General features: G+C 44.3%; 1 protein-coding gene across 5 annotated transcripts in view; it reads right to left on the reverse strand.

Moving 5' to 3' along the window:
• LOC146805136 (F-box-like/WD repeat-containing protein TBL1X) overlaps window positions 1-14,789 on the reverse strand; it is a 738,509-nt gene that overhangs the window by 63,170 nt on the left and 660,550 nt on the right. For all 5 annotated transcript variants that reach the window (XM_085622288.1, XM_085622291.1, XM_085622290.1 and 2 more), the window contains 3 exons: window positions 9,477-9,609; window positions 2,246-2,387; window positions 1,230-1,293 (listed from right to left, as the gene is read on the reverse strand). In XM_085622288.1, the coding sequence (XP_085478414.1) occupies window positions 1,230-1,293; window positions 2,246-2,387; window positions 9,477-9,609 (339 nt within the window). The remainder of the gene's footprint in view (window positions 1-1,229; window positions 1,294-2,245; window positions 2,388-9,476; window positions 9,610-14,789) is intronic.

The raw sequence follows: 14,789 nt of genomic DNA on the forward strand, positions 1-14,789 counted from the left end.
ATATATATATTTTAAAAAAGGTGAAAAATCCAGCATACGTAGTTTTCTCAGAGAAACCCCCCCAAAAGCCTGCGTTTTTTACATACTCTCCACACACAAAGTTTTTTGTGGGAAATGATGCACATGGGCTCAGTTTTGCAAAGTCGTCAAACTTGGCAACTTCATAATGTTGCGAAGTTTGTCCCTTGCACAAAACCTTGATGATCCATTTATAATTTTGCACACATCCCTGAAAGTAATATTCCAAGATGGAAAGTGTGATCAAATAAAATGTGTCTGTCTTGTGTGCCATTCATTTTAGAACAATTTCGAGAGAGGATGTTGTATCAGGGTCCTTGTAAATGGATTTCACTAGAGAAAACATTCCCTTTAGCAATGTCCTTCAGGCTACAGGGCTGTGCTTCTAGTTTCGGGAGAAAGAAGCATACAGATCAATGTAATGCACCTTCTTGAAAAGAAAAGCCAAAAGATATTTCCAAAACAATTCAAATGAAACTAACATAATGTGCCGAGGGTTTGAATGAAACACAAAATGCATATGAATAAAAAAACTGTCATTTTCTTGCACTTGTGCATGTACACTGGAGTAATCAGATTCTGCAGACAAAGAAAGCAATGTTCTAACTAGGCCTGGGCGGAGTTTGATGAAGTGACCAAAAAACTGTTTTGCACTATGCGGAGATCCACAAGCGGCGAAGTGCGTTTGGTCAGGCCGTTCGTGTAGATTATCAGCGCTGGGTGTTTGTCCCACGCTATAAAAAACAGCAAGAACGGCACCATGTGCAGTGCAAAAGGGTGCTTCTTCTTTTCTTGCTGCTCGATCAGATTTTCTACCCGAGTGGCAACTTTCTCAATGCGAGCGGTTGTGACCATCCGCGACCGCCCACGTTGAGAAACCTCACCATGAGGTGGTTTTTCCTCTCTCGCTTTAACTTGTTGGCGAGTCAGGAAAAAACTTCGGTACTCGGTGTGCTCCACGGAGTGCGGAACATTCCGTAAACTCCGCAAACAGAGCGGAGTTCACCGCCCAGGCCTAGTTCGAACAGCATCATTTAAAAATTATCTGAGCGTATTCCAAAAATACTCTCTCCTGTTCCATTGGGAGAAGTGATTAAAACAGCCTTGGAATGTAGGGATTAAAAAAACTAGAGTTAAAAAATTTATGCAGAAAGGGTAAATTAACAGGTCCTTTAAGACCCAACAAGCACAGTACTGGTCTCGGCACGTACCATCTTCGGTCCATATTCTAGCAAAGCCGTCGTAAGATCCGGTCGCGAGCAGCGTCCCTTCACTCTGTTGGGGAAACAACAAAAACAATAATATCAATGGAATAATAAGTGTTTATCAGCGCTACGAAGCAGTACGCCTGTGGCAGCGAGCGCTACGAAAGAGCCACCTGTGTTTATTATAATGATATTATGTCGAGACTAAACTGTAGTTCTAAAGACTAATTGCTTCACAAAATGAAAATACGAGAAGTGAATGACAGACGCAAGCACTGCGACAAGGCGCTCTGTTTCAGAGGTCACAAGGGCTATGACAAAGAAGACGACAGGCGCGTCATTAAATATTCAGTTCGGCTTTCAGATGCCCTGTGGTTCAGTTTCATTACCATACAATATAGCTGGCAGTGTGGGCGAAACTGAGCTGTGGCACATGCATTTCAACCCTCTGTAGCGTGAGAATGTTTCAGTTCATAATGGGAAGTGCCCCTGTAATTCAGATGGGGTCGAAACAGCAGCTAATGGTCCAATTGCAATTCATAGAACTATGAATCCACTGTGCAAATGACGTGTTTCACACAGGGGCACAGCCTGCTCCAAGCGACCGTAATTTCTGGGTGAAACTTTGTGGAAAATGAGGATTATCAGGAGGCTCGGCCTCAGAATTAATTACAGATGACTTAATTAATTAATCAATTCTGAGGGCAGCATCAGGGATCCAAATCAAGCCCACAGTGTGCCTCCCCCCCAGGGATCGGTAACTTAGGGGAGGGGATACGTAAAGAATATACGGAAGATTGGCAGGACACTGGTGATGACCCCATAAAACCCACATTTGGTCGAACTCCGTAATACTATCATGAATGATGCCATAACCATGGACTGGAAGGAATCCGCACATGCGCGTTCAAAGACTGTGGGCAGATTTGCTTTCCGGGGAGCAGCCACATGCACAAGAGCAGAGAGTTAAAATGAACTCAAACAACGTAAAATCAAAATGATGGAAGCAGCAGAAAACTTACGTTCCAGTCCAATGACGTTACGTCTTTATTGCTAGGCACGTCTTGCCCTCCTTCCCTAATACAGTGCCGCAGAACGAGTTGAGTGGAACCACAGTTGTTGCTTTCATTTAGATTCCATATTCTTGCAGTAGAGTCACCTGATCTAAATAGGGGTAGAAGAATGGAGAACCCATTACAACTCTGTAATCCAAGGTGTCTGGGGACCTAGCATGCCTTATGTCGTGACCAATCGTGCAGCGGGTGAATCTAACATGAAATCTAAAGCAGGGGAACCTTATTTTGCAAGTTGACAATGTATTTTGGACATCAAATCTGCAGTACTATAGTTGATGAAGTCTCTTAAGCCGAAAAATACATCAGCTGACAGGGTTGGATTGGGATCAAAAATCGGCCTGGGCACACAAAAAAGAAAGTGGCCCACATTTGCGTATTGCCTTTCCGCAAAACACTGCTTCAGCAAAGTTTTATGAAATAAAAGGGGGAGGGGGCATGTTTTATTAACTTCACTTAAATAAAAAAAAATGCACAGATTAGTTCACACTGCTGAGCCACACATGGTGAGAACACGTCTGCTCAGGCCCCCTGGCCCCGCTTAATCAGCATGCATTAATGGGACGGCCCAGCAAGAGAAAGGGAGTGATACCTCCGCCCATCAGAAAGGCCACTCAAACACCCATTGGGCCGCTCGCGGCATCCTAACAGCACAGGCAGCCCCAGGCTGCCCAAAAAAAGCAGGCCACAGCTAGAACTTGGCTACCGGCCCTTCTACCATTTCACGAGTGTCCCGTTACCAATCAACCCTGTCAGCTGACCGCAAACCAATAGTTAGAAGACAAGGTAACTGACAACCTGCAATTGTGAACTGTCCCCATGAATAAAATCTATTTCCTGTACAGATCAGCATTCTATTGCAAAATGTTATTGAGGCTTCAAACATTTATACAAAGATAACAGGGTGATCATGGGATCACTGAGTGGAGAGCGGGACCGGCTGCAGGGCTCTATATGATGCACCTAGTCTGTCCCATCCATATGGTTCAAGAGTATTTATGATGTCCACAAAACTAGAATATTCTTCCCCTAAACGAATCCAAATGAAGTCACTGATGAACCACTTTTGAGTTATCTACTTCGGATCACGCTACTTACGGTAACATCACCTTCCTCAAAAATATGCCTCTCTACTGAGGGGCCGCTGCAACAAAGAACATGATTTACAAAAACGAGTGTGGCAAGTGATAATAAGGGGGGCTGTTCCCTTTAGAGCAGGGGTCTTCAAAGTGGGGGGCAGACCCCCCTAGGTGGTGCCACAAGTGATTGGGGTGGCGCCAGGCTCTGTCCAAAAAAAGCATTATGCTGATAACAGTGCTTTGTTTTCAACTGGATCTCCTTACTTAGTTTACCATGTACCATTACTGTTGTAGCATTTGTTCACTGTGCTACATGTACGACTATAATCAAGCAAGCAGAGCACTGTAAAAGCAAATAAGTATAAACACTTTACAAATAGTAACTTTTTTCAACATAGACTATTGTATGTTTCTACTTTTCTACTTTTTATACACTTTAGTTTCACTTTAGATCTGGACCAGAGTGATGACGGTAAAATTACAAAAAAAAGTGTATATACCAAAGATCTCCCTCTTAGTGCTCTGTGGTTTTCAGAGACCACAGCCTTCACATCCTGTGAATCACATCTACAGGCTGAAAACTGGATTTTCTTTTAATAACCCTGTGCAGTCTGAGAGATGTGGTCCTGGTTCACATTGTTTGATCAATTAGAATTAACACCTGGAAACATTATTATTTTTCGTGTGATTTTATGCAGAACGAGCCAAGCCAAAGGGCGCTGGAGCGTTTTACACGAGCACCAGAAATGTTACACATTCTTTTAAGTCACAGGGAGATAAAAAGATTTTTACAGGATCACAGGATGATCAGCTGAGAATTCAAAACTGGTTTCCCCAACCCAAGGCGGGCAGCTCTAGCCTCAAGGCCACATCTCCAATGATAATAAACAATAATCCATATTTGTAAAGCACGAACATATCACCCCTTAGGGTTTCAAGGCGCTGGGGGGTCGTTGGAGAGATTAAGTGAGCTATTGCTCAGAGTCACATGATGCTGAGCTGAGCTGCTGCGGGTGCAGGGGATCAAACCGCGAGTATCTCGCTCAGGAGTCAGCCGCTCTGGCTGCCACGCCACACCTCTACCTTAAATGATTTGTAAAAGAAAAGGCCAAGTTATGCATTTTGCTGACATGGAGTCATGTGGTAGCACTATACACATTTTGCTATTTCATCTTTCTGAGGCAAAAACAGAGCTGGCCATTCTGTTTTTCTCAAATATCCTTAGCTGATGTTTAGAATCTTTTCAAAAGTGTGTGACAGACAGACTAGGCGATTTGTGGACATTTCACTGCAAGGCAAACACAGACACACCCTCGACGCCGGTGTTTGCCTCACAGTGATTGCTATCTTTGGTTTCTATTTTTTCTTTTTACGGTGGAGGGGGTTCCCCCTGTGCCCCTGCTCCCCTCCCCACACTGCCTAAGGGCATTTCTCCACCTTCACCTGCAGTGCTTTTTTATAAGGCACTGCAGTGCAGGAAGTGAAGTGTTTGTCGGCAATAAAAATGCGGCACAAAGTCCATATGCCATAGTAGACCATTTTGCTTTAGCATAGTACTGCTGTGTTTCGTGCCGCATTTTGTATTTTGCATCAGTAATCTGCATTTTATGTTTTGACATTGTATGGGTATTTATACAGGACTTTTTCATACTTTTTGCAAAGCCTAAAGTGCTCTCTTGATTACTGAGTAAGTAGCTACTTGATATGTATAATTTATACAGTGCTTTTTGCCCTGTTGCACTTAAGCACTCTGAATTTCATCAACTTCCTGAATGCCTTTTGGGTTCATAATTGAAATCATGTTGATTGTAGCTTTGGCCTATGTGGAAAACTTGGTGCTGTGTGTGCAATTTGGAGGTTGACCAAGACTGTTTAGCATACGGCTAGGTCCAATCTGAGGTGGCAAGGTGGGCAAAAGAATGATGGGTTGGAGTGCTACACCAAGTGAATGTCAGTGGTTAGAATTATTGCAAGATTTCCTCCTATCACTTTTCTTGTGTTCGATGTAACGGCCTTCCGGGGTCATGGGTGCACCTAGACGTGAGTCTCTTGCTCACTGTGCCACTGGAACCCAGCTACACCAGACTCAAGAGACCTGATAAGGCAAAAACTGGTCTTGGCTTGCTTGTGTTCCAGTTCACAAAGAACCTTGCTTGGTAGTTCAGGGTGGACTGTTCCTGGTACAGCAGGACCAAGACAATCAGAGGTAGCATGGTGGACAAAAGAACAATGGGTTGGAATGCTACCCAGAACCCTCGCGTGTGGTTAGGTTTATTGCAAGCAGACCTAACATCACCTTTTGCGTGTTTGATGTTCAGACATATTCACCATGTCTAAGTCAAGGGCATGAAAGCCAAGACGGTTCCCTCCACCTTTAGAATACTTGAAATTGGTGTGTTCATTTCAACATGATTGATCTATCTTTGGTGCTAGTCATCCATTCCTCACTTTCTACAAGACCATGAGCAGAAGTAGCAAGCAAACACCTTTCACCGTGCGACGTAATACACACAAACCGATCAAACGTCACTTCCTATCAACGGCTAATTCATGTTTTACTATCCTGATCGTGTACCCCAAGATTGAAGATGGGGGAATTTCTTTACTTCGTATTTATGGAGGGATTCTAAATCCTCTACTTTAGACTTGTAGGATGGCCTCCGAACCCCTGCTGTGCCAGGGAAATTCTTGGTGTGGTTGCTGAAAAATCTAGAAGGAATAAATTAAGATGTTTTCTGCTTCAGGGCAATACTCCTGGACGTGGAGGAGGCAGCTCTTGACCTACAGGATTATTTTCCGCACCCCACTACACCTATCCGAAACTTTCTCTAAACGCCATTGCCATGTTAGCCAATATAATTCAAATAATATTTAGAATTTACGTTCTAGCCATTTCTTCCAAAAATGAAAAGAGGCGTTGCCTTTTTAAGAGGTAACACACTCACTCACATAGTGTCTCCTGTTACAACTCAGAGCTCAGAAAAGTGTGCAGAGAGGCACTGTATTGCCCCACACCAAAAAATAATTCAAGGGATCATTGGTGAGGGGTGATACATATGGACCCTAATGGCCAGTATAAGTGTACTGTGTGGACTCAAAACCAGTTTACACAAAACATTTTCCAATACACAATGTCTTTAGAATCTGAATAAAGCTCTAGCTTGAAAACATCATTTTACACATCCCACTGAGAAATACTCAACTAGAGATAAGAAAGAGGCAGAGGGTAACTCTTAAAAAAAGAGATGTTTTGCCTAGTAGGCCCAGAAACTGTCAAACTTGCCATTTTCATGCAAATGGCCCAGGCATACTTACATCTGGAGCCCATTAAAAAGTCAGAAAAGAGAACGTCTACTTTTATTTAGGCACTGAATAAACTTTCTCAATTACTGATTTGCAAATTATAGGATATGAACAATTCTTATAAAATCTGAAAGATAATACACTTAGTTTTATTTGCATTGAACGTTTTAGGTCTGGATTAACAGTACAGTTATCTGCAAGGACTGCTTTTTTCAATACATATACAGTGGCTTGTGGGTCAAACTCCTTCAACCATTGGTTTATCTGGACTGGTTCATGGAGACCAGTGTGGGTTCCTTTCTGGCCACAGCAAGACATTGAATCTAAGGTGCCTTCCACATGTGCTTCATGAGGTTGAGGACAGTCGGGACGACATGGTTTTGGCCTCAATTTATACTGAACAGGTGTTTGATACAGTGACTGAGGTTATCTATTGGAGGTTATGAGAGTCATAGAGTTTGGGCCAAGTTTAGAGCATGGATTCAACAGTTATGCACTGGCTTTGGTGCATGAGTGAGAGTGGGTCAGTATAGGTCTGACCGATGGGATAGAGAACGTGTTATTTGACAGTGATGCCCGCACTCGCCTCTTTTGTATGCCCTAGCGGTGGAGCCATAGGTGCTGTGGGTCCGTAGGGTGTTGCATGAGTGGGGGATTGGGTTGGGCAACTCTTATGCATATCATATCACCTCGCTTAGTTGGGCTGGGTAACGGAGTAGAGTTGCTCGCCTGACTTGTATGAGGGGGTATGAGGACGGTGGACTGGGGTGTGAAGAATCTAAACTATTATTATTATGCCTCCCACATGCAGCACGTAGCGAAAAGGAAGGAGGAGGGCAACTACTGGGAGAAGGATGTTCTGGTGGGTATAGTGGAGGGGTCAAGCTCCCTGCATTTCTGATGGGGTGCCCAAATGATTCCTCCACGACCCCTATGTGGTGCATCAGACTGCTGCGGTGCAGCAAAGATTAGTGACAGTGGTGATTAGGAAGGTTCCTTTTCATCAGGAGCTGCAGATATGGATATTGGCTCAATTATGCCAGAAAGAGACTGTCATATCAATCTTGCGCAAGGCCGGTTGTGAGTTGGTGGGGGGGACCTGTATCCAAATTATGTATGTATGTCTTATGAGGACGCCCAGGATCTGTTTGTTATAGGCCTGGGACAATTCCTACACTATGTGGGTGTTTCAGATACGGTAAGTGGCCGTCTTATCCTGCAGCTCTGACCACCTCGGTTATATTGGTCTCAATATTGACGCTGGGGCCGGGTGACATCTTGTTTTGCTAATTAATAAAGGCACTACAGGTGGATATGATTAGAGGACCTTTGAGAGTGAGGAACGCTTGAGAGGCAGGTCTCGGAACCCCAATTGTCAAATGCGGCATGGGTCCAGACAATTGAGCTGTTGAAAAATGGGCCCAGTAATGCCCGGTTCAAATGAATTCACTTGAATTTCATGCATCACACCTGTATGACTTATCGGCTTAAACAGAATTAATCAGGAGCGTGCTTTGGCATGTACCCATTGTGCAACATTGGAGGTGGATTTTATGCACCTTGTGTGGGGTTGCTTGCATGTGAGTGCCTTCTGGGAGAAGGTACTTGTACAATTGAATCTGTCAGCTGCCCAGTCCTGTGAGCTCAAGCCTCAGCTGTGCCTGTTGGGTCATCTTGTTCTCCCTAAGTTGCATAAAATGACAGTCCAGTTTTTGCCATTGGCACTTGTGTTGGCGAGGAGGCGAGTTGCCATCACATGGATGGGGGTTAGAGCCCTCGGAGAGGCTATGGGTTAGAGATGTCTCTGAATGGGCAGTGGAAAAAGAAACTCAAATGTGATGTGCCAGGTCCGATGCCAAACATCCAGGTGATTTGGAAACCTAGGGCTTGCTCTGCCAAATGTTTTTGGAACCAGAGAGAAGAGTCTCCAGGGACGAATGCACAGGTAGTGAGGGGTAAATATAACCGTGTGGGTGTGTAAAGATGAATATCCAGCCGAATCAGGAGTATGTTGAAGTGAAGGTTTATTGGATAACAACTCCACCGAGCACACGGAGCATCCCTTTCAATAGAAAGCCGAACGACAACTCAAGAGTAACGTTCGAGTCTCCATCAACGGACGCTCTATGCGTGAGCCACTTATTCAAAGATAAACTAGCATACAAAACAAAGCATCATCCGATGCACGAGTACAATGAAATACGATTAATACATCGTGCGCTGCTCGCGCGATGTATGACTAACACGAAATACTATTACCATGTACATTTACCATTACAGGGTGTGACCGAGTGGACAGAACTTGAACACACTGGCCTCTCTGTGGTTACAAAGTGTGGCCCTTGTCTCTCCTATTGTATCTTCCTACTGTTATTTCTAATTTGATGTGGGACAGAAGTGGCACTGATGTCATTATATTCTGCCTTATTAAGGAACTGCTTTGTTGTTATGTGTTTATAAAATGACTAATATAGTAAAAAAAAAAAAAAGAAGTTAACAAAAATGGTCCTGAGCACTGCCTATGCAGCGCTTTGAGCCACTGATTTAGAGTTGGGATAATAAGTATGCTTGTTCTAATTTTACTTAACTAATTAAACAAATAGTTACCTGTGAGTCCCTGCATTAAAAAAAAATACTCCTTCACACCTCTTTTAAAGATACCCATACAGACCTAAAATACCATCGATCTACGCCCCATATTAAACTACAATGGTCTTTCTTCTACACAGTTTTTATGACACACATTTCCTTCAAATCTGGTGCTGATACAAGCAAATGTTCTCAAACAAATGTCTTACCCGGAAGCTAGGAGATCGCTGACTGGATTCCAGGCACAAATGAACACCTCTGACTCGTGCCCTCGAAGCACCGTCGCTTTGTTAGGTGGAATTTCAACATCCCCATCGACTTCCATGGGCTCTGAATGGTTATCTGCAAGAGACATCAGATGCACATGATCTTCTCTGCATTGCAAAGGCACAACTTGATATTGAGAGCAATGCTTTCTGCAGACAGGGAGCTCATGTCTCTGTATTCAATGGCCCTGTGAAGTCAGTGACAGCTGCCAGGGACACTGTCAGGGAGACAAAAACAACCTTCCAGCCTGAGGTCTGCGGCTGTGCCCTACACAACATGGCGGCACGTTTTACATTGATTTGAACAGAGAAAGGGGTAGCACGCTGAAGTAGAAGGGGGCAAAATATTACCGGTCAACTGAAAAATTAACAAAATCTACTAAACACTGTCTATTGAATGAACCACCAAAACCGAATCTCATTATAAAAGCATAACCCAGCCTCTCTGCTTAGTTGTACAGTTTTCAACAATAGCATAGCCTTACACCGCACACACTGCCCACAGGATATATGCTGAAGGCTGTGACCTGTGGGACGAGGTCATAGCTTGCCTGCAGAGGGATTGGGAGCAGGACATGGACAAAGGCGCCTCCATGCAGCAAAAGCTTGCTGTGTATGGAAAAAAGCCATTCCCTATAGGTAGGTGTGTGTGTGTGTATGTGTGTGGTGTGTGTGGAGGGGGGGTGTCGGTGAAGGAAGTGGAGTAAGTCAGTAACCTGTGTGTCCTTGGGTTCTAAAGCAAAGTAACTGGCAAATTGCAGGCAGTTGCTAAATTATATCATTAGAAAACCGAGAATATTCTACAGAAAAAAATCATAAATGATAATTGTGGCTGTCTAATAAAATCGGTAGCTGGATATCATTTTTTTCAATGATTTCCTTTTAAACATTTCAGGTGGCAAGTGGTTATAGTTATAACAGTAGAACAAAAAGCAAAATATCAAACATAAATATTGAAGTTCTCCAACTTTGATTTGTTATGACCCCATAGTACCTCACCACAATGAAAAACTCATGACCTCTAATAACTTCACAATGTACTAAAGATGACATCATAAACTAGATCTTTGATTCAATTTGTGCTGACATCCCATAGAGTTGTATCAAAAAGCATCACGTATGATTTCACAGGATATGCAAACTATCAAAGTAACACATTTTCAAATATGGCTGCTGCCAAGAAAAAATAAGTTTTTACTGGTACCTGATCTCTGAAAAGACATCTAGCTATTGATGGCAGTACTGCAGCCTCACAACTACAGTTAACATCTCGGGACACATGGAATATTCTGTTTTTGGCTGGTAAGAGTATGCAGGGCAGCTTGGATTCTGGCTATACCAAAGGATTTCACTTGGCAGGTTTTATTAGGTTGATCCTTCGGCTTTCTTCTAAGCCTGGTCATGATGTTGTCCGGCCAATTTGAAGTGGCTGGGGCTGCGCATCCTGGTCAAGATGTGTAGGATGCTGGAGGAGCGTGTTAATCGCGTCTCCAGGCACAGTGGACAGCGAACAGCATTGAGGGGAAACGTAAGTAGACTTTTGGATCCTCAACTTTCTTCCTTAGTTAAATTTTTACAGGACATTGTCAGGCTCTGTAATTATCGGTCTACAAGAGCACTCTTACCATTGATGTGAGAACGCCTGCTTTTCTATTGGGAATTTTTTGCGGATGGTCAGATTTTTGTCTATGACCCAATTTCTTTTCTCTGTGTAATCAGTGGTGAACCAGGGAAGGCAAGTGATGGAGCGGGTAGTACAAAATTTTGTATACCCCCCTATTCTGCATGCCTATACTAATTAGAATAATCTATTAATTATAATACTATTAATGTGTTTGCATGATATTTAATCAACATTACTAATGTACAAAAAACACGTGGGATTTGCTATTTGCATGGCTAAATAATTTGAAATTAAAATATGTATGCATACTAACACTAGAAAATAGAATATCGCATGATATATGTTGCTTTTGTGACGTTTTCGTAATGTCGCACCAGATGACATCAAATGGGTGAATATGAATGCTTTAAATGTCGCTATATGCTAGATAATTACAAGCACATAGGGGGATTAGTGAGGGTTTAACATTTTATTCATTGTTTCTATGTATTAATTACTCTTTTGTGTTTGTTTCACTTAAGTTGTCCTTTGGGCCTAAAGCAAAGATAACAAATATTGATTAACAAGCAAATGTGTTTTATCGTTTATTGAGGGAGGATAGATCAAAATCCTAAATGTGTTTTTAGCTGGTCTAAATCACCATACTGATCCAACTAAATGATCCATTGATTATGTGGGAGGAGTATCTTAATGTTTAGGATTGAGATCTGTAGGGGTAAGGATATTAGTGTATAGATGTGTAAAATAAATGTTCTCTTTATAGGTTATAAGGTATTCCTTTCATGTCAGCGCTTGGAACATTCATCTCTCCTGTAAGTGCAGACCAGTGAGAAGTGAAGTGTGAATTTTGGTGTTATGGGCCCCACCAATGATTGTATGAGTGAATGTGTTAATGTGATATTTGGTCTGTGACGAAGGGAGGATATTTGGTACGGGTTTTGTCCTGATCCCCGTTACCCAGGTTTCCGCGCTGCAACAGTTTTTCTGGTAGCAGAGTTATGGTTTTTATTGTTTTGGTTTGGTGATTATTGCTTGTACATTGCTTATTGCTTATTGATTGGTATTGGTTTATGTATTAACACTCTATGTTGAGTCGCGTCAAGTTCTATGTTGTTTGCATGGCTTCTGGGATGTAGGAAGTCGGAAGTTTGCAACGGTTCCGTAGTAGAGCAGAGGTAAGCGCTGCTCTCATGAAAGACGGAATTGTTGTTGCCCTGTAGGTACACAGGGGAAACGTGTAACGATTGAAGTTGCACGACGCATTGTCTGGGTTCGATTCGGTGACATCGTCATGTGTTGCCATTAGAAACATCTCCTGTATGAAAGAAGTGTATGGTAGCGAAGGTCACCTGTGAAATTTTGGTCTTAGGTACCAGGAGTCCAGAAGGTACTTCGATAACGCTTATCACTGGAAAGGTAGTAGGTGTTCCCTTAGCTTGCTAGAAGGATAAAGTAGGGGGAAGTGGTACTTTGTTAACAAATGTTATAATTCTGTAGTAGGGCAGACTGTTCTCTGCTCTCGGGAAAGACAGAATTCTGTGTGAATGAAGTACATTTTTCACGTGAAAGGGCGTGAATGAAAAGGCATTCTGGTTAATTGCGAAACTCTTTTTTTATTTCTCAGGAGCATTGGGTCTCCAACTAATGTGTCTTAATTCTGGAGAAACAGTTAGCTAATGCTTGTTAGAAGGGTAAGGTAGAGGGATGTGCTACTTTATCAACGTAAGTAACGATTCCGTAGTAGGGCAGAGGTAAGTGCTGCTCTCGGGAAAGACGGGACTCTTGTGAGAAAGGTCTTTACTAACTATTCTTTTGTTAACAAAGCAGACAATGGTGGCGTTTTTATGTCGTTACTAACAGATTTGTGATGCACTAGTGTATGCCGCGCTAGGAGTGGAGAATTACAGGGTGACATGGATGTCGCTGATTGGTGCACAAGTGTGAGACGCGCTGGGATTGGAGGATTGCAGAAGTGACGTAGACGCTCCAGATTGGTGCGTTAGTGTGAGTCGCACTACGATTGGTTAGAGCAACAGAATAGTCGAAAGGAAAATACTAGCAATTCACGGAAGACAAAATGATGTATTACGATCCACCAGAAAAGACGAAAAAGTCCTGGTTTGGGAGAATTAATAAATTGTTTAAAAAGGACAAACTGGTTGTGACTAGGGAAGGACAGTTAATTCCCCCACCGAAAACTCCTGCATCCTTTATGGTTTGCGAGATACGGATATTATACTTATATTTGGTTAGACAATTGGGTAAAATACACAAAGAATGACGGAGTCTTAGCATTTCCAGAGCATGGCTGTTAGACCTGTCAGCCCTTTGGGTGGTCCCTCCTCATCATTATTTATTTTGTCCCACTTTTGCCTCAAACCCTGTTATAATTTTTCCTTTTTGGGAACCACCAGACTTTTTAGTGTTGATGCAGGGTCAGGGAGCCATTTTCCCTACCCCTGGAACTTCTGTCTGAGGGCCTGAGACACAAAATGGTGGCCACCCATTGTCACCTGTGACATCATCAGAACCCACTGGAGATTTCTAGAACCTTCCGTAACATTCTGGAACCCTGTGACAGTGAGAGGCAATTTAGAATGTTGGGAGGCCATCTCAGAGTGGCAGTTGGCATCTGACTAGAGAGGAGAGAGGAGCAGTTCAGAAGGAGGTCGGAGTAAGGCAGCAGGGGTGGAAACCAGTGCTTGGAGTGGGGTCCAGAAACCCACCCTTGATGCTAGTCCCTACTGACCAAGCCCAGCCTAGAGCCCTGTGTGGGACCAAGACCAGAAAAACCATCTTAAGGACCTAAATATTGTGAAGAGGCCTTAAAGAAGAAGACCAGCAAGCTTCTGACCTGTTTAGCGGTGTGCTCCTGGAGTCCTGACGTCGAGAAGCCTGGAGACCTGAGGCCTGAGGTGGAGAAGCGGCGCTGACAGAAAGCAGACGTCGTACCCGGAGCCGTCAGAGGTCGAGAGAGGGCGCCGACGGAGGTCGTGGAGAGGCACCGGAGGTCGAGTGGGGAGTCAACTGAGGTCGAGGTGAAGCGCGCCGGAGGTCGGGAGTGGAGATCGCACTCCGGAGTCGCCGGAGATCGAGGTGAAGCGCGCCGGAGGTCGGGAGTGGAGATCGCACTCCGGAGACGCCGGAATCTGAGGTGAAGCGCGCCGGAGGTCGGGAGTGGAGGTCGCACTCCGGAGACACCAAGAAGCGGGGAGACCGTGACCCTGCGACGCCGGAAGGCGACATCGAGCCGGAGCAGCCCAGCGACATCGAACCGAGGCCGCCCAGCGACATCGAGCCGGAGCAGCCCAGCGACATCGAGCCGAGGCCGCCCAGCGACATCGATCCGGAACAGCCCAGCGACATCGATCCGGAACAGCCCAGCGACATCGATCCGAAGCCGCCCAGCGACACCGAACCGGAGCCGCCCAGCGACACCGAACCGGAGCCGCCCAGCGACACCGAACCGGAGCCGCCTCACGACATCGACACGGCGCCGAGCGGAGCCGATCATCGTGAAAAGGGCAGTAAGTGGTAGAAAGGGCATCTGAGGTCCTGTGGAGCCCTAAAAGACCATTCTAGGGGCTAGAGGGGTGTTAGAACCAGCCTGGGAGTGCCAGGGGTGAACTGAG

This window comes from Triturus cristatus, chromosome 8 (genome assembly GCF_964204655.1).
Source record: "Triturus cristatus chromosome 8, aTriCri1.1, whole genome shotgun sequence".
Lineage (NCBI taxonomy): Eukaryota > Metazoa > Chordata > Amphibia > Caudata > Salamandridae > Triturus > Triturus cristatus.